This window comes from Pezoporus occidentalis, unplaced genomic scaffold, assembly GCF_034315485.1.
Source record: "Pezoporus occidentalis ecotype Australia unplaced genomic scaffold, CSIRO_AGI_Poc_V1 ctg115, whole genome shotgun sequence".
Classification (NCBI taxonomy): Eukaryota; Metazoa; Chordata; class Aves; order Psittaciformes; family Psittacidae; genus Pezoporus; species Pezoporus occidentalis.
The window spans coordinates 2647520-2672220 of record NW_026912940.1 but is presented as its reverse complement, the minus strand read 5'-3'; the positions used below and the strand labels follow the sequence as shown (position 1 = coordinate 2672220).

At 36.3% G+C, this 24701-nt stretch overlaps 1 protein-coding gene across 2 annotated transcripts in view; it reads left to right on the top strand.

The window, feature by feature from the left end:
- Positions 1-24701, top strand: part of TTC8 (tetratricopeptide repeat domain 8) — a 41287-nt gene that overhangs the window by 5783 nt on the left and 10803 nt on the right. Inside the window, exons 2-9 of one of the 2 annotated variants that reach the window (XM_062638704.1) lie at positions 2521-2550; positions 5336-5456; positions 9229-9292; positions 9448-9598; positions 10516-10605; positions 14398-14442; positions 21252-21337; positions 23039-23126. In XM_062638704.1, coding sequence (XP_062494688.1) covers positions 2521-2550; positions 5336-5456; positions 9229-9292; positions 9448-9598; positions 10516-10605; positions 14398-14442; positions 21252-21337; positions 23039-23126 — 675 coding nt within the window. The remainder of the gene's footprint in view (positions 1-2520; positions 2551-5335; positions 5457-9228; positions 9293-9447; positions 9599-10515; positions 10606-14397; positions 14443-21251; positions 21338-23038; positions 23127-24701) is intronic. The other variant, XM_062638713.1, reaches the window with a different exon arrangement.

Here is a 24701-nt window from a genome sequence, read left to right as displayed (position 1 = left end):
ATCTTCAAATAAACTGACTTTACATACTAATTTTAAAATGCCCTTGGTGGCTTTAGAGATATGTGTTAAATCTTTCATTGCTTTTACAATCTTCTTAATTTCAAAGGAGCTTTAGATATGTAAATGAAGAATAAATTTGACCTTTTGTTTTGAGACACAAGCTTACAGGGCACCACTATTTGTTAATCCTCTCAAAGAAATCTTTATTTGGAACCTAGTTCCAGTGGATTACTTGCATGAATAGAAACTGCTGGATCCACCCATGTTAAGATACATTTTAATATTTTTTGTTGTTCCAGACTTATGTTTAATGGGGAGGTTCTATCACTTGCTTGAGGGTTTATGTTATTTCTGGTCAAAAACTGCAACACTATATTAAGATATATGGACAATCAGCTACCATTATGACAGCAATGTTTTTAGTAAGTATTCCTGGTCAACTCTTACTTTTTTTTCAAAGTGATAAGGGAAGTAATTTCTGTATTTTTTATCAATATGAATGTTGCTAGATAGCTAAACTTATTTTCCTTTTTAATTATTTTTTGTACTAATGAATAGTGTGTAAGTGCAATACACATCTGAAACATCAAGGCATTGTAATATTCCTAACCTTGTTCTCATTAGTTACTGTTACACACACATTATGGAAGATCATCTGCTGTTTTCCTGTACATTTTCTAGTACACCGTATGTGCAGTAACACTTGGACATGATAGAGTGAATAAAATGCAAGCTGAAATATCTCCATGTCCTTTATTACTTAGAAAGCTAGAGCAGTTTATTTTTTAAAGAGCAGTACTATAAATAAAACATCATGTTACAAGAACCTGAAGTTCATTTAATCATACATCTAAAATATAAAGGCAGTTTCAGTGCCTTAATCAAGGCCAGGTACATCACAGAGAGCTTAGATTAATCCCTCAATTAATGTTTAGTTCTTTAAAATACTAAATTTATAAGCTGTGTAATGCATTCTAAGACTGGTGAACAAGTTTGAGATTCCAAATAGAATCCTTAAAAGGCCCAACGAAATTCCAGCACACTACAGAAGGAAGCTGCAAGGGCATCACTAGTCTTCCAGGTCCCTGCAGTCATGGAATTTACTCAGTAAAAGTGCTCAAATTGAAAGAAGTAGACCATATCTCATACTACAAAGGAAAAGGGCAAGCTTGACCTCGCCGTTTTCCTGGTGAAACATGAGCCAGCAGTGTGCCCTGGCTGCAAAGGAAGCTGACAGCAAGCTGAGCAGTGCTTCAGCTTGGAGAAGACGTTGGTGTGATCTAGTAGCAGCCTTCTAATGCATACGAGGAGATTATCAAGAAGATGGAGCTAAGTGGTGCATGGAGTGAAAGACATCAAATATAAACTGAAATAAAGGAGACTTTGGCTTGTTGCAAGGTAAAACATTTCTCTGTAAGGCAGTGGAGCAGGTTGTACAGGGGCATTGTGTGGTCGCCATCCTTGGAAATTTTCAATGCCCAACCTCAACTGACCTCATAGCTGACCTTGCTTTGAGCTGGGCTTTGGACTAGAGACTTCCTGAAGGCCCTTTCTAGTCTGTGTTACAATGAAGTTCTATATTCAGTCTAGTGTAGCTGACTTAACTGTAGTAGATTTACAGAAGGCCAGATGTGTAGGAAATGTTCCACTGTCTGTATGAGCAAAAATGAGCTAACTCTATGAAAGACTAATAGTGATCTAAAGAAAGTAGCATCCATCTCCCACCTTCTTTGTCTTTCCCCTCAAGCTAAGTAATATGTTAGAGAGGAGAAATCCCTCCCTAGTGCCTGGAACTGAGCAGCAGAAGCTGTGAAGGATAGTTTAAATGTTATATAAACATGAAAATTAGACAATAAATTATGATAAATCTACAATTTCTGTTATTATTCACTAACTTTTACCTCAAATTTTTGAACAGATGTAAATTCCTGCTTTTTGGCTTGTTTATTGGATTGTGGAATAAACTATTAGTTTGATACTTATTCCACTTAACAGTATTACTGTCCAGAATACAGTAAATACATCATTTCTATCATAGAAGTAAGAAAAAAAAATCAATTTCTGAAGGAATTCATTTATATATAGCTCAGTGATAGCAGTGTGATAGCCATCAGCAGTTAACAAAAATGCACAAAGATGGATGTTATTATGTAGGCATTCTAAAGCCGCGTAATAGTGTGGTTAATGTCTGAGAGATTTGCTTCCATCTTCCAAGTTTTTTGTTTTGTTTTGGTTCTTTTTTATGTACCATTTTTTCCGTTTAATAATTCTGTAATGTTCTACAAGTTTTGGCCAACATGATCCAGCAGAAGCAAAAAAGCAAAAGAGATCTGAAAAATGTGCTTACTGCAAATCTGCTTTTATTGTGTGAAACACTGATTAGCTCAATAATGTGTGTAAGTTGAGAGAGAAAATCTTTGTTCAAAGTGCGGTGGTCACAGAGCATAATTCCATTTTTTTTGTCATTGTTTTTATTGTTTTACATTTCAATTCCTCAGTTCCTATTTAATCTCTTTTCAGGAGCCTGATTCTGAATACTCCGTGTTTCAGGTAAAATTCTTTTCATAAATACAATTATTAGATACAATCACAGGGAAGAATTTCTGATACACTGTGAATAATACTGGTTTTGTTGTTAAATCCTTAATGGCATAAATTTGTTTTTCATCATTTGTAAGGCAGTATATTTGAAAAGGGTATTTTAAATAGGCAGCTATTATAGTTGATAGAATTTTATTTCTCTCAAATATTTTCTATAGATTTATTCAATAGTTCAGTAGCTTAGTGCCTTCTAAAAGCTAAATTAAATCTGGTTTGAGCTGAATGACCTTCATCTGATGAAATTAGGGAAAAGACAATGTGTGTTTCACATTGTTCACACAGAATAATATTTAAGATGTTAGGGCTCACTTTCACATTTCATTTAATGCAGTGTACACATGATCTACCTGCGCCTACAGCTCATTCTCACTGCTTACCTTGTGTAGGATCTGGTAGTGTTGAAGCTGCATGATGATGCTTTGTGCAAGTGATGGAAGGCTGAGGGTAATTGATTAGCTTTCACTCTGTCCACATTAGCACCAGGTTACTGAGATGGGAAGAATAGTAGTATGCAGGTAGCATCTTTTGGCTCCATGCTACAGTCAGAAGAGATTAAATGCAACATGAAATTGCATCTTTAAATACAGCTCAGTAACATATTTTATAAGTTTCCAATTAAATTCCAATGAAGTCATGCAAGTTGTTTGCATGCAAAATGATTTCAGTGAAGTACTGACATATCTTCTTAACTTTAAGGATTATGATTCACAAGGTAGTTGTGTTGTGGGGTTTTCACTGTGTACATAATAAAATGTATGGTAATTAAAAGGATTATTGGAGAATGAAACCTCTTACAAATGTGTGTTATTATTTTTAGAAAATACATTTTAAATATTTTAGATTTTATCTATTTTTTTAAATTTGGCTTCTGGAGTTTGAGGAGCAAGAGGAAGATACAAGATTCAGTTAAAAACCAGTTATCTGGAACTAAGTGAAAAACACTGTCACTTTCTGGAGTTTAGACTTCTTAAGAAATACTGTATTACATTTTTGTACTTACAGTAGTTAAGATACTCTTTCCCTCTTTAATCACTATCAGTTACTGTAAAGTTCTGTTCTGATTATGAGTTAAGCAAGGTAAATCTATTATTATGCTGTGTATATGTGGGTTGTCTGAAATGATCTGTCCCTTTCTTGTTCCTACTGTTTGAGTGCCCATTGCATAAAACTTAATAAATGCCAGACATGTTGCTTGTCGCAAAACAAAATTATCGATCCTGCAAAGAGAGAGCAGATAATATAAATGGAATCTGCGTCAACACTTTGAGTCTCCCAAAGTAAAGGTCACCTTTCTGTAGTTTAAGTAGCAAACTGGCCATTTTTCTCTATTGCTGTTTCGATCAGAAGTCCTGTAACAAGTGTTGCTGCAGGCGATACTCTAGTCTACAGGCTGATATTTAATTAAGGAATAAAATGCAATATTTGAATTTCTGTTGGCTGTGAAGCCTCAGGCCTAGGATCTTAAGACTAGAAGAGCTGCCTAAGGAATCTATTTTTTATGACAGATACTTATCCAATAATGTCAATAATGTTGCTTCTCAAAACACATTATCTCATGTTTGTGTTTGGAAAAATCACAGTAACATACTTATGTTTATATTAAGAACTGGCCCCAGTTTTAGCAATTAGTGTAAAGAAGTTATTGCTTTCCATTCCCAGGAAAAGATTGTTACTATAGTCAGCTTTTCTTACCTCTCATTTAAAGAACAAATGTTTGCATGCTTTTGACCTTTTGTTCTATTAAGGTAGCATCAGTCTGATTCTTTTCTGAAATGCCTACTTAGAAAATACTAACCATTCTTTTTCACCAGACTGCTGTACTCCCTGTCAGAAAGGAAACAAATGTAATTGTTTTGGCAATTTGGAAAATTTATGGTGATCTGTTCAAAATCAGAAGGAAGATCAGGGATTAATCTTACAGCTCCTTTTATTATACCTTCTCCATAAGTACATTACAGGCATATTAAATTATCAAAGTGATTGGAGCTGTACTTATTTTGGTGGTATGGCTGCCACTGGTTTTTCTTCTCCGCATTGATTTGGTTTCTCTACAGTCTACACAAAGCTTGTCACATAGGCTAGAATTATGCTTGCCTTTCCAAACTGCTCATATAATCCCCCAAGACATTTAATGTGGCAATTTTTCAGTTCAGTTCACTAACAAGTACTCCAATAATCTCACAATTGGAGATGCTTAATTTATACATTTACACATTTTTTACACTTGATGCTTTGAACAAAGGTGTTCTAGATTATCTTTCTAAACACTGTCACCTGTGGATAGTAATGTACTGTAACTGCTGGTTAAAAGATTTCCCTTCTTTTTCTACGGATGCCTAGAAAGGGCATTATTTTGCATTACAGTTGTTTACATACCTCCCTCTCCCATCCCAATTTAAATAATGTGGCTGTCAGCAGTGGTATTTGAGCGGCACTGGTATCTGGGGATTTCTTCAAAAGCACAAGTTCTTGGAGGGTTTCACTGCCTTAAATTAGTCGGAACTTTTCATGAGGAATGAAATTCTGTCCTCTAAACTCAATGACTGTTGCTTTTCCCTCCAAAAGAGTTGTCTGAAGTCTTGATCCCCTTTTCACTGCATCAGGGAACTGCAGGATACACACAACTATTTAAGTCAATACCTTATTCAAGCCTGTTAAAACCTTGAAGGCAATAATAATTATTAGATTATTTGTGTCCTGAAAATATTTTACATTTTGTTTTATCCTTACTCAGGCTGCCTGGAGCCTGAAAACACGAGCTTTGACAGAAATGGTGTACGTGGATGAAATTGATATGGATCAGGAAGAAATCGCAGAGATGATGCTAGATGAAAATGCCATTGCTCAAGTTGCACGTAAGAACGACTTTCACACATATTAAAGCGAGAAGATCTCTTTTGTTCAGGATTGGATTCTAGCACAAAATAGTACATATTGAGGTGACTTGATACTGCTTTTAGCTATTGCTACAAGAACAGTTTTCTGTTCTTTAGATTGTTTCATGGTTACATGGCAGTGTTCAGATACACCACATGATCTTGATGTAGTGCTTAGTGTTGTCAGACAGGGCTTCAGACAAATAGTGTTTTGTCAGTTTTTCCTCTACATGTCTGTACTGACTAGCTGTTTTCCGTCAGTGCATTGTTTCTTTTACTTATTTCTGGCTTCTTTAGGCACTGTGGGAAACTAGAGAAAAATATATGCTCTTGTTGTAGTGTGAATCTCATCCATATGCTTGTACTGTAGGCATAAGTCTGGGCAAATATGACATCACCTTTTGTATCATTTCCCACAAACATTTTCATTTTCTCTGTCCTGCCTTTCTCTACTTTTTCATCTCTTCCTTCCCAGAGCAGTTCTTCAGCCCTGTCAGTGCTTCTTGCACACAGCTGTTTTTAGCTTCATCAGTTCCCTTCTAAGTGGGCTGTAATTAGTAGTCTTCCACTACTTTTTGGCCTTATTTCTGGTTTTCTCTGTTTCTTCAATCTAGTCCACATGGGAATTTTTAGGCATCTTATTAGATGTGACTCTTAGCTGCCTACCGTGTCAGAGAATTCAAGGGAAGACCTGGATGTAGTCCAGAACTAATACTTGAAGCATTAAAAGCTTTTCTCATCTGAATAGAAGCAGGCAATTGCATATCTATCTGATGACATTTTAAAAAATGTTCATTATATGCTTGGTGACATAATACAGTCAAGCAGTATTCAAGTTGTGTTTATACATTATAATAATCTAATTACGTGTGTCTGTCTTAAAGCAGCATGATAATAAAATTTAGACTTCTGTTTGATTTTATGTCCCCTGTGGTAGAGACCATCTGCCAAGAAAAGTCATTTGATGAATTTTATTGAGAAATAAGGAATTCTTTATACACCTGAAGTGTTTTTCTGTAACATTCTTATATAAAAGATAAGCACAGATATCACTTGGGAAGGAGCAAAGAGAATGGATTTGGTCTTTGCAGTGATGCCCAGTGACAGGACCAGAGGCAGTAGACACAAACTGAAACACAGGAGGCTCTGGCTGAAAGTCAGGAAGCACTGTTTTTTACTGTGAGGGTGACCGGACACTGCCACAGGCTGCCCAAGGAGGTTGTGGAGTCTCTGGCCTTAGAGATTTTCAGAAACCATCTAGGCAGGGTCCAAGGCAGCTAACTTTAGGTGGCCTGTTCAAGCCTGGCTGGATCAGATGACCTCTCGAGGTCCCTGCCAACATCAGCCATTCTGTAATTCTGTGATCACGTCTACTTTTACACATGATCTAATAAGAAAAAGTGGTAGCTGACTGTGGGTTTTTTGTTTTGCTGTTAAAGTGTGTTATCCATAGTTGTGCAGGACTCAGGGTCTTTTACGGTGGCAAATCTAGGATATCCTCCACCACTATATTTATAGCTTACAAACTTAAAAATGTGTAGTCATACCTCACATATTACAGCTGGTATTGTATACACTTCACTTACTAAGCAGTTCAAATCCTTTTGAATCAGTTAAATATCCATTTAAATCTTTCATCTGTCCTTATCTTATTTTCCAGATTAAGCTATCTTAATAATGGTTTTGCTCTTGGTCTTGCATTATGAAATAATTACTGAATTGTAAAGGGTCCAGTGGAAGCAACTACTTTTCTGTGGTTCCACTTCATACATATATATAATAAAATCTATTTCCATTAGTTTTTAAATGTTTATAATTTTGCTGTCTTAATTTTTTTTTATCAGTCATGTTTATTAATAAAAATGTCCTATAGCATCATTTTCCAGAAAATTCTGAGCATACTACATTCGGACTCTTAACACAATCCAGTTTATCAGCTAATGTTGTAATCTTGTAATCTTGTTAAAAGTGTTACCTTGACAACATATTTTTCAGGAACACATACTAATCGGCAGTTCATACTAATCACAGCTATTTCATTGACAAGGCAGTTACAGGAGTCATCTGCACTCATCACTAACTGTGGAAATTACAGTCTTAAATTCTAGTGCCATTAGTGGCCACATGCACATAGGCCTCTTGATGCCTATTCATAGCTCAGTTGGGTTTCTTAAAGGATTGAGTTGTTTGGGGTAAGATCGAGGGAACTAAATCCTGTAAGCATTCTCCCAGTGCACCAAAAGTATGAAACAATTATAGTTATTAAAAACTGTGTCTAGAAAAAGGATTTCAAAGCTCTACCCTTTTTTGTATTATTGTGATAGTTTAAAAAAATAGGCTCTGAAAGTGGAAAACTAGTTCAGTGTCTGCTAGCCTGAAAAGTTGAAAGCCGCTTTCTTCATTTCCTGGAAGAGTGCCATCGTTATGTTAGAAGCTCTGCTGGATGGGCTGGCCACCCTTTCTGTTGAGTAAAAAACTGAAGATTCACAGGACTGTAAAGAGCAAGGAAGCAACAGAGATCCTAAGTGCAGCCAGCCAGAAGAGAGAGAATCCTGGGTTTTGCTCCTTTTTTTTAACATCTCTTACATATTTAGTTGGCATTATGGATTAAAAAGCTAAAAGGTGTTTAGATTAAGTTAGAAGTTAAAAATTTCGACAAGTCTCCTGGTTTAAACAGCGGTCAGGCAGTATCTGAGAGGAAATCGGAGCTTGAGGGCAGGAGAGATAAAAAACTGAAGGAGGGCAAACTCAGGCTTTATCTTGGTGAATTAAAGGAAAAAAAAAACCTATCTACTTATAAGTTTAACTTCAGTTCTTTGAAACATTTGGAATAAAAGCAGTTCATTCATATCTAGAAAGCAGGTAGATAAGTAACAGTGATATGTCAAGAACTGTCTGTTTCAACTGAAGTCTCATTTCTTTCTGTACATGGTAACAAGTAGTGAACAAACCTGAAGGTGTAGATGTCATATCTTGCTTTTAACCGAGTTTTTGAAGCTATCTCCTAGACATTCACTCAGGAGGTTAGAAAAACTGACTATAATTATATGGCAGTGAAGATGATGGAAAATCTACGTGCAGGAACTAGTAATGCTTAATGATCCACTGTCAAAACATAAATATATGAAAAGGGGACCCTTCAGCTGTTCATCTGTGCTCAAGCCAATTCAATATTTTCATTGATGACCTTTGGATATGGATGCTTTTGAACTTTACTGGGCCCTAAATTGTGGGTGGGGTCCTATAGAGGTTTAATGATACGAGAGCTCATTCTCCATCTGCCCTGTAGCTGAAGGCTTTGGTTTCTTTACTCAAGTCTGGCTGCTGTTTTAGTCCCACACAGAAAATATACCATTTCAAATTAGCATGATCTCATTGTTTCAGTAACCTTTCTTACTTCAGTGCTATCTGTTGCTCCTAAGATGATCTTGAGAATTGTTGTGGGTTAGCCCCAGTATGCAGCTAAGCCCCACACAGCCATTAGCTCACTTCTTCCACATGGGATGGGGGAGAGAATGGGAAGGGTAGAAGTAAGAAAGTAATGTTCACTGTGTCAGCTTTCTCACAGTAGTCTGATAATTTATCAGTAGTACTGTGCAATATATTTGGTTTTTGTCTCCTTTGTGTATGTTCTTTGTTCTGTGTTTGACCATAGAGCTTTCCATTTTTTTGTAAAACAAAATTTTTTAAAGTCTTGTCAGACAAAGGTGGTGTGTCTCGATGTAAAGTGAGAAATGCTCCTATTTTATAGGGCCAGGAACATCTTTGAAACTCCCTGGAACTAGCCAAGGTGGAGGCCCCAGCCCAGCTGTTAGGTATGTAATTGTTTATATTTTTTTAAATGTCACCAATTGGAATTGAGCAAATCCTAAATTTAACTTCTGGAAATGAAATGTTTCAGATATAAGTGTTTAAATTGTCTGTTGATAAAAACCACACAACATAAGGATAATGTGCTTAACATTTTCAGGCCAGTAACTCAATCAGGAAGACCTATTACAGGATTTGTAAGACCCAGCACACAAAGTGGATGGCCAGGTACTATGGAACAGGCTATAAATACACCTCTCACAGCTCGTCCAATTACTAGTGCTTCTGGGAGATATATTAGGCTAGGAACGGTAAGTTGGTAGATTCTGCTTTCAGAATGATGGCTTTCTTGGTGAGAGTATTGGTACAGTGACATTGTAATTGATTTAAAAGCTGCATCTGAACTCAAATTTGAAGAAGGTGAGCATTTTTAATTTTTTTTCTAACTTTTCATAGTATAGTTTGAAAATGTTACTTGTTTTCTAGTCTTTTTATATTAAAAATGTGCATAAATTCCCAAAACATCACATAAATTCGAAATTCACAAGTTCTGTGAGACTTAATTTTATTCACTGAAGGCCATGAAAAGACTATGATAATGATTTCCCTGTAAGTATCTTGAAACCTGCTCCAAGTTTTTGAGTTTACTACAAAACAATTACTGATCTCTCAGTGTCTTGTTACTTCAGAAGATAAGGAAAATAAATTATACTAGTTTTATCCTGGTTTATTGGTAAAATCAGTAATCTGCAATTGCCATGAATATGCGATATAGATTAACATTACATTAATGGCAAAACATGCTATATTCTCAGTATTGCAGGTATTAACTGATAGTCCTAAACCTTTCCTGAATATTTTTTGTTATGTATCCCAACTACCTTCAGTCCATCCAATGGTTAGTCTAAGCTACATGTTTGGGCATATTATGGAAATAGTAGAGAGAGAGAATAAAAAGGTAGCTCTAGAAGGCAGTTCGTGCAACCTCTTTCGAGGACTGTGGGAGTAGGACAAAGTCCTGGCTTTCAGAAAAGATGAAATTCAATAAGAAGAGTCTGTATTGCACAGTCGAGTACTGCATATGTAAATGCTTTGTTCGGTTTTGTGTTTTTTTTTCTTTTTGTTTGTTTCTGATTTTTTTTTTTTTTTGGATACTACAAATATTTTGAAAATTCTCCAGAAGAGTGTAGGGGATCTTCCTACTTAAAAAATTCTGTCTCCCCTTCAGGCTTCAATGATAACAAATCCAGATGGCCCTTTCATAAATCTGTCTCGACTGAATTTAGCAAAATATGCTCAAAAACCCAAACTGGCAAAGGTATGTAACTATGTTGGTTAACGTTGTTATATGTTTTCCTTATTTTCTGGCACCATTTTAACGTAGTTGTACCTAGAGATACAATGAACTACGGTGTAGATGTAAAGTTCAGAAAAAGGGTGCATTTACTTATCTTTTGACAGTGGTTACCAGGCTTGAAATTGAAAATATGTCTGAAGAAACTATGTGGAAACTGTAACATGGAATTATAAAATCATAGACTAGTTAGGGTTGGAAAGGACCTTAAGATTATCTAGTTCCAACCCCCCCTGCCATGGGCAGGGACACCTCACACTAAACCATCTCAACCAAGGCTTTGTCCAACCTGGCCTGGAACACCACCAGGGATGGAGCAACTCATTCCAGTGCCTCACTACCCTAACAGTAAAGAATTTCCTCCTTTTATTCAATCTAAACTTCCCCTGTTTTAAGTTTGAACCCATTACCCCTTGTCCTACCATTACAGTCCCTAATGAAGAGTCCCTCCCCAGCATCCCTATAGGCCCCTTTCAGATACTGGAAAGCTGCTATGAGGTCTCCACGCAGCCTTCTCTTCTCCAGGCTGAACAGACCCAGCTTCCTCAGCCTGTCTTCTTACGGGAGGTGCTCCAGTCCCCTGATCATCCTCGTGGCCCTTCTCTGGACTTGTTCCAACAGTTCCGTGTCCTTTTTATGTCGAAGGACACCAGAACTGCACACAATACTCCAGGTGAGGTCTCACAAGAGCAGAGTAGAGGGGCAGGATCACATCCTTCAACATCGGAAGAACATGTATAGATTAAAATATTCCATTCATAAATAACTTTGAACTGTGCATATATGAGTGATGAAAGGCAACTAAAAAAAATTCCAGGATTAAAAATCCATCAGAACTCTACTTAGTGTCTGAAAATGCAGTTCTGTGTACAAATGGCAATCCTGGCCTAAAAATGTTCAAATAGTTTGGATTTTTCCGTTTCATTTTATGGCATGAGTTAATACTTTTTACATAAAGAGATTTCATCTTTTTGATCAAAATTCTCCTTAATTTTCAGTTAAGATCTTATGGTTGACAGCCATTGAAACTGATACTGTTTGCCAGTAGGTTTATCCAGGTTGTCTGCCCAATTTACTATTTTAAACTCTGAGTGGAAGGGACCTAAAAGTCACGTTATGAGTTGTCACCCTGGCTTTTCAGTTGTATCTTTCCCCAGCACAGCCACTAAGTTGTATAGATGATGATGATTTCTGTGCATATTTTGTTCACAAAAAACAGCTCTTGGGCTGAGGCCAACAACCCATTTTGCAAAAGGTATCAAACTACTATCAGACGCTCTCGGGAGCTGTGTTTGGTTAGCAACCTAGGGTTGAAGGAACCCATATGTATTCAGTCTGTTTTGAGAAACGTAGTGGTGAACACTGTTAGAAGACTATCTACCTAATAATCTGCTGGTGGAAATTAGCTCCTCCAGTTCAAAACTTTAGTCAATAATTTTTCATAAGCAATTAGCAAATTCTGTTGCTTTTTAAAACACGATCTAAACTGATGTAAGGTATCACTTTTCAGTGTCGTTTTCAAAAGAACTAAATTTTGTGTGATTGCACTGTGTTTTTACGTATCTGTACCTTGTGCTCTTTAAACTAGGCAGAAGAATAGATCTCAAATATAGTAAGTTCTAGTCTGGCAAGACAGTGAAAGACTTCCAAACTTTAGCAAATTTGGGCAATTACGAGTGAGTTTATCAGTTCTAAAAAAAACAGCAGGCCTTTTCTTCAATTACGACCTTGCCAAAGCACACGTTATTCTAGATCTGTCACAATCAGTAAAGTAGGAGAATGTGGGAAACCTGGGAAGGATTTAAGAAAAAGACACATCCATAAGAAACTGGGCTTAGTTCTGATTGCAGACAGATAGCTTTTAGTTGTGTTTGGTAACTCTATATACTATTTAAGTAGGTAGGTTAGCTTTCAGAGGAAATATTTGTTCCCAGCAACAGCTCTCAGGAATAAAAAGCATATATTTTTAACAATTTTGGGGTTTAATTAGCATTTTCTGGACAATGGGGTAGCTCTATTTTCCTCCAGTTTTATGTGAAAAGAATGTTAAGCCGAAGCATGTAAAGCAACAGTCACAGCAACATCCATAGGCAGCAAATGTACTTCTCAGTATTATGAATTTGATACATTTTGACATTAATAGTTCACACAGAATGTAAGATCTAAGTTTAATTAGGAGCTACATGGATTTATAAGATGAGGGTTTTTTTTTTTAAACAAGACAGCATTAAGGCTAAAGCCAAAGCAGGAGGTGAGACTGCAGACTACACTCTGTATTAACAATCATTGCTTAAAGTTTTAAAACTCTTTGAGCTGTCACCTCTCCCAGGTGCAAAAAGATGCTAAATCTTACAACTTCCAGATTCACATAATTAGCCTGTATATTCATGGTGGTATATAATTCTTCCATGTGCTTCTTCCTTAAATGTTTGCAAAGTATACTCATTACGTCTTTTTATATTTTTTTTTCCTTTTTAAGTTAGATTATCTATCTTTTAATTGCATGACTTTTTTTCCAAAGTTTTGAAGTATACAGGAATGTAGGTTCTTTCTGACTAGCATCAGCCATGTTAAGGACTATTGCAAGAAACCCCAGAGTAGATGTATGAGGTAACACATTGCCAGAGAGAGCCTCTAGTAAATACCAGTTAGCAACTGGTTTGTAGTATAAACCAGGAAGTTTTATCTTTTTTTGTTTATGGATTTTTAATAGTTATCTTAATAACTCTAGATTTTTTTTTAATCCAAGTTAATGTTCAGTCATTTAAATCCTTTTGAAGGTGAAGGTTGATGGGTAATAGTGGTAAATTTCTTGTGCCAGCCATGGAAGAAAGCATCTTCCATCACTTTAGATTTACCCACTTTTACTGAATGCAACTTCCCTGTTACTGAACTATAAGAGGAAATATTCCAATATTTCTTTATTTTCTATTTTGTTATTTGCTTATTCCAATTTCCCTATAAATGTGGTTTTATTTGTAGTTCTTTAATTTTTTTCAATCAACTATTCCGTCTTTTCTGACCAAAAGTAGAAAAAAAAAAAGTAGGTTGCGATTTACTTTCCTCCCCAGACATGACAATTCATTAGTAATTCTCTTGTTTCCTTAAGGTTAATCTTTTAAGAATTTTGTCTAAGAAAATCTAGCAAGAGAGTTATGAAAGCCCTTGAAAGACTGCTGTCTTGTTCTTTATTTCTTTCCTCATGGGGCAATATTTTCTTCTTTTCTCTTTCTTTCTTTTTTTTTTAATAACAAATAGTAAGAATTTAGAAAAGCATTCTGTTCTTTTGAAGCAAGTAAGACTGGGATTTGGATGCAGAAAAAGATCAAGGTTCAACCACTAGCAACCATAAGCACCTAACTGTACATTGCAGAAAGTCTTTTATTAGATCACTTGTTGATTTTCCAGTTACAAAGCCCTGAAAATGGTACCAGGTTTTCAAATCTATATTCACTTTCAAATGATAGCTGCCTTTTTTTAAAAGTGACTCTGAGGACCAAAGATAAGAGGCAATTCCGCTGGTCTCTCGCCACAAATTAAGAAAATGCTTTCCTGTAATGACAGTGTAGCAATCTATAGTTCTTGTCTATTCAAGTATTAATTAAATGTACATGTCAGCAATTGTGTGTGTGAATGTGATTGCTTTCACAAATAATTAATTTCTGTTTAACATAATCAAGACTCTGCATGCCTGTAAAAGAGTGTTATTAATTTTTATCTTCAAATATGACAATGTTTTAAATATTCTTCTGACAGGCGTTGTTTGAATATGTTTTTCATCATGAAAATGATGTAAAAAATGTAAGTAATTCATGTGTTCCATTTTCTGTTTTTACAAAATATTATTCCATTATTTCAGTCAGTATTCTGTTGAACTAATGATCCAGGTAGTACATCATGTCTGAGTACAGAAGTGAAGCATTAAAAGTTGTGTAGGAGAGAGAAATCCTCTCTTACATGGGTGATAGTCGGGAATGATAATTTCCAAATACCAAGAGACAGATTGCTGTCTGTTTTGAGAAGCAAAAAACATTCTAATGCTTAAAACTAGGTCACTCATCTATCAACATGATAAGATCCCCGTATCTAATGACTTCATGTTAACAGAATTTACTTGAGCCTGAGCAGCAGCTGAAATGCATCACGTGTCCGGTAGCTGAACTGCCTAGAAAGTTCAGTGCTCCTGAGACTTGAGAGTAAGCAGTAAGCTACAGAAAATTGTCAACAGAAGAAGGTGAAAATACTTGGCTTAATAAGTAGTGCTTGAATTGAAAATTATTTGACTTGTTAAACTATTGAGGTGATTGTGCACTTTGGTGAATAGAAAGGAAAGAAAGGTATTTGGTGAAACTGCAGAAAAATTAAATATCAGTAGGACTTTTAACACTTGCTCTAGCAATTTAATTCCATAGTGCTGGTGTTTTGTGGCCTCAAGACTGTATTGTCCATACGATTGTAACATTTATTCTCCAAAAGTTTTCTAAGCTTCTCTTTTACCCTGTCCAGAATTTTTCTTCAGTGGTTCTTAGTATTGCTTCTGCATGAATTGATCAAGTTTGAGTACCTATAGTTTAAACTTTGAGAGATAGGTAAAAGTTGAAAAACTTTTTTGGCAGTTCAACCAGGGAAATAATTAATTTAATGAATAAAGTGTTAAAACTATTCAATTACTATGTTAGATATGCACCCAGTTGAAATGGAATAAAAATTTCTGCTTGAAGTTTGAAAGAACTCTTTGTGTAAGTAATGCATAGCTGATGAAACAGTTACCAAATTTTCTGCCAGATCACTAACGGGTGTGTGATTAGATACGAACTTAAAGTCTCCAGTTCATCAATAACACACACAAAAATATTTTTCTGACACAGATCAGAACCATTTCCAAATGCACTGCTATGTAAAACTTTTTAATCTAGAATCAAATTATTATAGTTGCACAGTCAATTTGTCACATACCATTTGTTTAAGAGGATTGGATTGCAGTGCACTATTAATCCAAAATGTGGGTGAAATAGTAAATGCAAGTGTCAGAAATGTCAGAAAGAAATAGAAATAGCAATTAATATTTACATGTTCTGATAATGAATATAAAGGAAGTGCCTGGGTTTTATGCCACCAATAATTAAAATTTATTTTGTTTGTTACTGAAAACTCAGTTCACTAAGAATAAAAGGGTTACTTGACGAGAAGCCACATGTGCCTGTGACCTGCACTTTAAGGACAAGCAGGATCTCTAGGCTAGTCAGATAATTTCATATAATGCAAGGATTTTTCCAAGTATGCCAGAAGAAAATTGTAAGATATTTTTACACTGTACTGCATGTATTTTGAAATCCTTGCTAAGAATCCCAGATCACTGTTTTGCAGGAAAAGTTTTGCCTGTATCTCTAAGCAAAGAAGTGTCAGTTTAGTCACCACTGTTTATTTTGTAATGGGAGTGAGATCAAAATGTTTGGTTAATGATAACATCTCTTAGGAAAAAAAAAGAATGCATCACACTTCACAGTACAAGGTGCCTTTATAATGTAATGTGTATCTCTGAAGAGGTGATTTTTTTTTTTAAACTGTTCAGTCTGCTTTCTCTTGTTTGCTTTCATTCTTCTGTTCTTCTGTAATTTATACATCATTTTCAATATAATTCTAATTCTCCAAACTGTCCTCCCTTCCTTTTGAACCTCATCTGCATGAATTTTTATTAAACAACAGAAAAAAAACAACTTTTGCTTAAATTTAGCTGCATCACTTTCATTTACCTCTCCTACCAATGGCATTTCACCTATTTAGTTTCTTCCTTCTCCCTGAAAAGAAGGATTTAGCAGGGAAACAGCACGTATGTTACCTGTGTAAAAGTTGATCAGGATCTTGCTTGATCACTCTTTAGAACATTCACTGACATCTCATCGTCTTTGTGTTACTTGCCAATGTGTGATGTGGCACATTCTTAAAAACACCCTAAACCAACCAAACAAAAACCTCACCACAAAATCCACTTTTCTACATGAAATCATGAATGATCTCAAGTTGGAAGGGACCCATGGCGATCATTTAGTCCAAATCCCTGCTCCTTGCAGAACTATCTGAAGTCAAAGCATACAACTAGAAGCATCGTCCAGATGGTCCTTGGTGATGCAGTGAGCTTATTTGAGCTACTAATAAGGTAATAATTTGAGCAGAGTAATGCCAGGCTCTTAGAGTGAGTTATTTTTGAGAGAGAAGTTCTTTGGTGAAAACAGTATTATGTGGAGAGTGGAAAAAAACAAAACAAAACAAATGTTTTTAGGTGAAGGTTGAAATACTATGATGAAAGAGCTTGGAAGGCTTGGAAGCCTGGGAAATTGGCTTAAGTTTGTGACTGTATAGATCAAAAAGCCTCTGATTGTGGACTTTTTGCATGGGTAGAATTGGAAGACTGGTTTCTGCTGTTTTGCAAGTAGAACACAAAACTCACAAAAGTGGTAGTGACAATATCCTTCGTCACTGTACTGATATGGAACATTCTGTACTGTTCTCAGCTGCATTATTATTTATGAAGCAAAGGCAGTTTTATTATTTATCTTCTGTGTAGTATTCAGTCAGTTCATAGAAAAAAAAAGCCTCAGCAATTTCAGTTGAGAAATATTATCAATCGGTGTGTATTACTCAACTAGACAAATAATGCTGGGAACTTGCTTCAAATTAAAAGTAAATACATCTGTAAGCTATCAATTGTCAGAAAGGTGGGGATGGAAGAAGAGTGCATTGAGCTTTTTCAGCACTTGAAAATGTAGTCAAAAGTCTTTAATGAAAAGTCAAACACTTCTCTGAAGAAATTACTATTGCCCTGTCCATTGTTGTTCTTGACTTGTTTCCTGTTGAACACATACACTTAATAACTGACTTTTGTACCCCTTAAGCTATTTCTAAAAGCCACTTTATGGGTTAAATGCTGTAAAAGCAGGGTACTTTTAAAGAGTTGTCCAGAAACAGCAGTAGACTGTGACATCATTCTCTGACACTGTTCTCTGGTGGATAATGATTACAAGAGGAACAACGACTACAGTATATACTTGGGAGCTCTGATAGTTCCTTAGTTCTTCCTAATAATCTGAAGTCTACACTCTTTGATAGAAATCTATTTATAATGAAATTGTATTAGATTTTCAAACTATAGAAATCCAGGAGACACTCATCAAAAGAAATTGTATAAAATTAACTATGGCTACTGTAATTTACTCAGCAGTCTTATAGACTATCCTGTGTTGAATTGTCTACAAATGAGTCAATAAATGTTGCTGGGAGAATTCCTGCTGTTCAACAGCATGGGAAAGAAGCAGCAGATGCTTGCTATGATTTCCATCTATCTAATTTCTTGGTGCTTACAATACTGTGTATTAAATTACTAAGTTCCAAACAAATGTACATGTGCCAATTTAATTTTGAAATACAATAGTAAATTACCACAACCCTGCAAGCTGTTTTATACTGAGTTACAGCTGGTAGACAGTTGGAAAGTCTTAGTTACAATGCAGTTGAGCTAAGGAAAGTAATGGTAAATGAAATTAATCTTGGAATCATGCTAAATACAGTTACAATTTAAAAAATCTACAAAATAGCTTTGATTCATTCGTTTAAAAAAACTTAAGAAAACCCACCAAGTATTCAGGGGTTTCGTTATTTTTGTTTGCATAAATATAAGAACTGAGAGTAAAATAAATTTGTTCAGAAAGGCTTCCAAGGTCTAAGACTATTATTGACATGGACTCCTGCATAACTGAGTAGCTATGCTAAGTGCTCTGTAGAGTAATAATTTCAATTTACCAGCATTTCCAAATGATGAGTTATATTTATTAAAACTTTTGAGTCAATCAGTTTTGGGTTTTTTCTTTTGAAGGAAAAATCTTTAGAAGGACATACCAGTATCTGCCAATCCACAATCCATGCTGTTTTCTTTTTCTAGTTATTAATAGGACTGCACCAAGATTCAGTAATGCACATAGTGCAGGACAGGTATAACACAGCTGTTGTTATGGACTGGTTTTATATTAACATGCTGTGCAGATTGAACATTGAGTTGTACCTAAACTGTGCAATTAAAAAAAAAACCCAAACTTGAAATTGAAATATGATAGCAGTTGTTATTGACACGGTAAGGGTGAAGGCTTTGACTTTTCAATTTACTGACATTTCAAAGGCCACATTGTCAAAAGATTTTGTTGTAATACCATCAAAAGGTCTAACTACTAGCATGCAAAAAGCTGGCATTGATATGCACGAAGGTTTTCCAGGCCAATACTTTAGAAATATTGGTAACATCTAATATTTTTGGATTAAAGTTTTTGTGATTGCTGATAAAATATCACAAAGGATTTTCCTATTTCCTTCATAGAAAAGTATAAGAACAAGACTAAATTTCAGAAACTAACTTAAAAATGAAGTCGTATGTTGTTTCTTATGTTAGTAATAAGATCCCAGTAAGAGTTCAGGATTGGCACCGACAGATAAACTGCTGATGTTAGTATCTACTATGCCTGAAGCAGTCTTGGTTCCCATTTTCCAGTAGCAGCCAGAGTTGTTAGCCTTGCATAAAATAGTTATCAGAAATACTTAGGGCATCAGAAAGAAAACTGAATGTGTAGCTACAGAAGGGATTGTTTCTGAAATTCAGTCCTTCTCCTTGAATACTTGTTATCAGAGCACTCTGAGGAAAGCTCTTTGAAGCACGTTATTTGTCATATGATCCTGACCTTAAGTAGCTGCTCATGCTGCATTATAAGCAGGTGTGGTATTTGACAGATGCATGCATTGTTTACGCATTTGTAAATGCAACTAAAGTAACCAGTGTTTTAATATAGAATCGTAGAGTGGTCTGGGTTTGGAAGGGACCTTAAAGATCATCCAGATCCAGCCCCCTGCCATAGGCAGGGACACCTTCCACTAGACTGAGGCTGGTTTTGAGCTTCATATTCCCCACCAACCCTTTTCCCCCTTGCTAGTGAGAAAAAGGTCCAGCATAGCTCGTTTCCTCATTGGCTGTTCTCCCACCTGGAAAAGGAAGTTATCAGCACGTACCTGGATTGGTTATGACCTGCTGTGCTGTCTCTCCAGATATTGGGGTGATTGAAGTCCCTGATAAGGACCAAGGCTTGTTAACATGAGGCTGTTCGTACCTCTCTAGAGAGGGCCTTGTGCACTCAGTCTCTCTGGTTGGGCAACCTGCAGGCACTCACTATAATGTGATCAGTCCCTACCCTCCCTTTAATCCTGATCCATGAGTTCTCAGCCACCTCCTCATGCATCACCAGAGTTGTAAGCTTTCCTCAGTTTTCTATCTCCTGTCACAGAGGCAGGGAATAACAGCTGTCTTTTTCTTATGAGGACAGAATCAATGCAAAACTTTAGCCTGAATTTAGCTACAGAAAATAAATCATTCCTTCTCAGAGCCAAAAGACAACTACTTGTCTTAAGCTGTCATAGCTGCACTGACATGTCTTTACTGTGATACGTCAAATCTACACCCTTTGATTACTTGCAGCCTCATTTTGCTAGTAGGAAGAACAGGAATCAAACCCAAGGTAGATGTCACTAAATTAGGCCTTTTCTAGTATTTCAAGTATTCAGATTACTTTTTTCCTGGAAATTACTGGTTCCTCTGCTACTGAGTGGCCAGTGCACAGTTTTCCATATTGCTCCTAATAGATGACTAGCTTCTGATTTCTGTGGTCTGCAAAGTGTTTATGAAAACAGAAAACAAAGTCAATTGTTTGTTATAAAATACTGCGTTAAAGCTTTTTAAACTATTCCTGTTGTTATCCCTAAAATGTAAGTAAAAAACATAGCATGGCTTTGATTTGTTCTGGACAAAATGGAATTTTAAAAAAGGAATGCCAGCAATCGCTTGTATGATAGGTTTTGGTACAGAACACACATCTTGTTTTAACAGAATTGTTGAGTTTAAACTGAACCACGAAAAGCCATAGCTACTCTCTGCACAGGATGTTGGTAGCGCATTGATTAACATACCTATTTTTCCAGTATACCAGATAAAGAGATTTTAGACCTCCACCCTTTTCCATAGCAAACCGTTTCTCTTATGCATTTTTCCTATCAGTTTTCTTGCATCGTGGACTTTTTAAAAGGAAGAAGTACTTCTTACTGTAAACATATGAGAATTTCCAGAAGTGGAGGCAGCCTGATACTAGTAATAAGATGACAATTTCTACAGTATTTCCAACTGGCTGAACTGATTTCTTTATTTTAGTATATTTATACTTCTTTTAGTAACTTCTAGTGAACAAGGATAGGAAGCTTGTAAAAAGTGGGTCAGTTTGAAGCGGCACTTCAGGAGTCTGATTTTACTTTTTTCATCAAAAAAATTGATTTTATTTTTTTCTCTTTGGATTACCAGAAGCTATTTGGATTACATGTTCTTATAGGGACAAATTATCCTCTCAGCTACTTTATACACTAAGATATAAAAATAGTAAACATAAAGCAGTGCCCTCACCTCAAGTTTACCAGGACTTTTTGTTCAAAATTTTCTCTTGATGGTCTTTACATTATTCACTTTGTGTTCTTTTCTTTGTGTAAACATTGAAGGTATTAATGTTAAGATGATGAATTTGTTTTGGAAGGCTCTACATTTGGCAGCCCTTGCTACTGAGCACGCACAGTTCAAGGACTGGTGGTGGAAAGTCCAAATTGGGAAGTGCTACTACAGGTAAGCCATGGTTAATTTCTTCTGCGAGCAGTGAGTATGCCCATACAGGACCTGAACTGCTGGGTGTATTGCTCAGTGCTGAACATTGGGGGAAATAGTTCACTATGTACTTAGTTGCAGAGTGCTGTGCTTAAAGATAAATCTTCTGTAACACACAAGATTATATTCAGCTGCTTGAAGTAAAGGGGTCAACACTGAGTAACTGAATTCGTTGTATCTTCACCTTTGTTAATGAGTTTCAAAAACATGGTTTGAAAAGTCAGTAAATAAATGCAAAGAACTGTTGTTAAAACTGACTATACAAAATGAGTATTACAATATTAGCTTGAGAAATTAACTGTCAATGAGTGCTTCAGATTGAGGAGGTAATAAAAAATTATATACTTGCATTAGACCCTTTTTGCCAGAGGTACATTACCCAGGAAGTACCAATTCCAAAGACAGCAAAGGCTTAGGACTGGCACCCCATACCTGAGCATCTGATACAAGTGACTTGGGAGTACCCTGATACTGTGCAGTGATAAGTCTCTGGGGAAAGAGTGGCAACAGCAGGGAAGAGAGATCGTTGCAAGCAGTTCAGCCTTGTTGCTGAGGTTGTGGCTATGAATGTAACAGCCAGTTCTACCAAATCAGGTGAAACTCCTCCTACAGCCATGCTTCCTATAATTCAAACAAGTTTTGAGGCAGCTCTTCCTTTCATTCTTTGTATCGTGTTTGTCCCATGAATGTAAAACATATGGATTCCGTATTGGTTGTTAAAAAACCTGAACCATCATCTTGCAGTATTTACAACTCTGTAAGCAATTCTTGTATGAACAGGCTGATAATACAGAGCAGTTAGCCCTTTAAAATTCCGTGTTGTATCTTGGCTTAAAACTAGTGCTTCTTTTTAGATGCCCAAACTAATGAAATTCTTTGTTATCCCTAACCTTTATTTGACATTCTTTAGATTAGACTGATTTATTTATTTGTTGAGCTGTGGCGTGTGGACCCTGGCTGAATGCCAGATGCCCACCAGAAGCCACTCTGTCACTCCCATCCTCATCTGGACTGGGCAGAGAAAAGACAATGGGCGGCTTTTGGTTCAGAGATAAGGACAGGGAAATCACTCAGCAGTTACCATCACAGGCAAAACAGACTTGACTTGGGGAAAACGTGAGTCCTTCTCATGGACTGCAGTGAACTGCTCAAAGGTGGGTCCCTTCCATGGGGTGCAGTCTTTCAGGCACAGACTGCTCCAGCGTGGGTCCCTCATGGGGTCACAAGTCCTCCAAGCAAATGTGCTCCCGCGCAGGCTTCCCATGGAGTTACAGAGTGAGGACATTCTGCTCCAAAACCATGTGGGAAGAGGTTGAGGTCCTCAACCTTTCTAATTGTTCCTTTCTACCATTCATTTCATACAAAGAGCAGGAAGGAGTCCTATGAGAACAAGTACACAATTATTCAATTAGCACCAGAAGGCTGCATGTACAGAAGGGGGTGAAATTTCATGAAATTGCCTTTTTCATGGTTTTGCATTGTTGTCTTTGTAACCTTACTATATTTAACAGCATGGTTTTTGTTAACACAGATGGAAATACATGACTTCAGAGTATGCTTTTGGGCAGTGTATCTTTGGTTTAGTTTGCGCTGCTTCATTATTTAATAAGGTTTTTTAAAAAACAAACAAATGCCTTCTATATCTCTCTCTTGTCTCTTTAGGTTAGGATTATATCGTGAAGCCGAAAAGCAATTTAAGTCAGCTCTCAAGCAACAGGACATGGTTGATACAGTCTTATATTTAGCAAAAGTAAGTCATAAATCTGATTATTTTAAAAATGAAGTGAAATTCCAGACTATTCCTGAGAAGACCATACACCAGAATAAGTGAGTATTGAGCTTGGTACACCATTAAGTTTAATAGTGTGTGATCTCCATATTGGTATGAGGCAATACATGCTAACAGTTGAAATGGAAGTCTGTAGTTTTCAAAAAGATTTTGGAGCTTCCAGATTTCACTAAAAGAAAAGAAAAAGTATCTCCTGTGCTACTGTATTCTTTGCTCTGAACACCAATGAGGATTATGTAGTTAAAGAATTATTGGAGTTCCAGTATGAAGAACAGTGTAGTTTTATATCGTCTCCTGGGAAACTAATGCAGTAAATCAGTTAAGAGTGAAGCTCAAAATCCTAGTTTCACAATCAAACTCAAAGTGAACTTAAAGAAGGCAATCAGAGACCTTGAAACAGAAATTGTTGCCAAAATAAAGGCATTAAAAGCTTTAGAAGAGCAAGTGGCACAGCTAAGCCTCGGAATTACTTGCTTACCAGGGTACACATCAGATTCTAAACATTTTTCAAAAAAAAGGTGGCCTGTGAGAAACTAAAACTGCATTTTCTTTCTTTTGTCCTAGAAAGAGATTAAATCAGTTGTTTTTTAATCAGCTCCCTTTAAGCCAGCTGTCATAGGCCTATCCAAATGTCATCTCTACTAGTGGATAATTCAGATACTTATGATACTTGCTTTACCTTTACATTTCTTGAGCAATTTACATTTTGTATTTAAATGATCACCATTGCTATCTGGACGTCTTCAGTACAGCAGTTGGAGTTAGTTTACTTGATTGAGTTTAGCAATTTTAGATTTCTGTCACTACCAGGAGTCATTCTGCAAAACATGAGCTACACAGAGTGATTAATTTAGCAGAGTAATTTGATTAACAAACAGTGATTCGTTATGGGAGACATGCATTCACCCACATCATTATTAGCTGAAGTAAGAGCTGCATTTGAACTTCCATCTCCCACTCCATAGACCAGCTCATGCAAGTATAAGGCATTGCACAACATGATTTAGTGGCTGTAGGTGGACAGGCAATAGAGTAGGGTAATCTGACAGTACTGAAAATATCAGACCTGAGTTAAGCGGCCAGTGAAAAAACAGTGGGATCGCATCAAGTTCTGTGCAAAAAGTTCAGTACTACAGAACTGATTAATTTTCAGTTTATATTAATTGCTACAGCAGCAATCTGGATTTTTTCTAATATTTTCCTGAAAGCTAACTCTCCCTTGAAATACAATTTATGAAAAGATAAAAGACCAAAAGACAACTGAAAAATAAAGACTCTTGAAAGAAATTAGGGCTGCTGGAAAGTTACAAAGTATTTCATGACTCAGAAGAGCTGGAGATAGGGTATTTTTACTAGAAATGAGAGAGAGCAAAAAGAAAATCAAGCCATTCTGCATTTAGCCTTTAAAACTTAATGACTACAGCTCTTTAATAAAGACCTCTGTTACTAAGCAGGTCTCCCCAAAGCAGCTGTGTGAGTAGGTGGAAGTTGTCCCACCTATCTCTGAATTTTTTTTCCACTCATCTGGACAGCAGC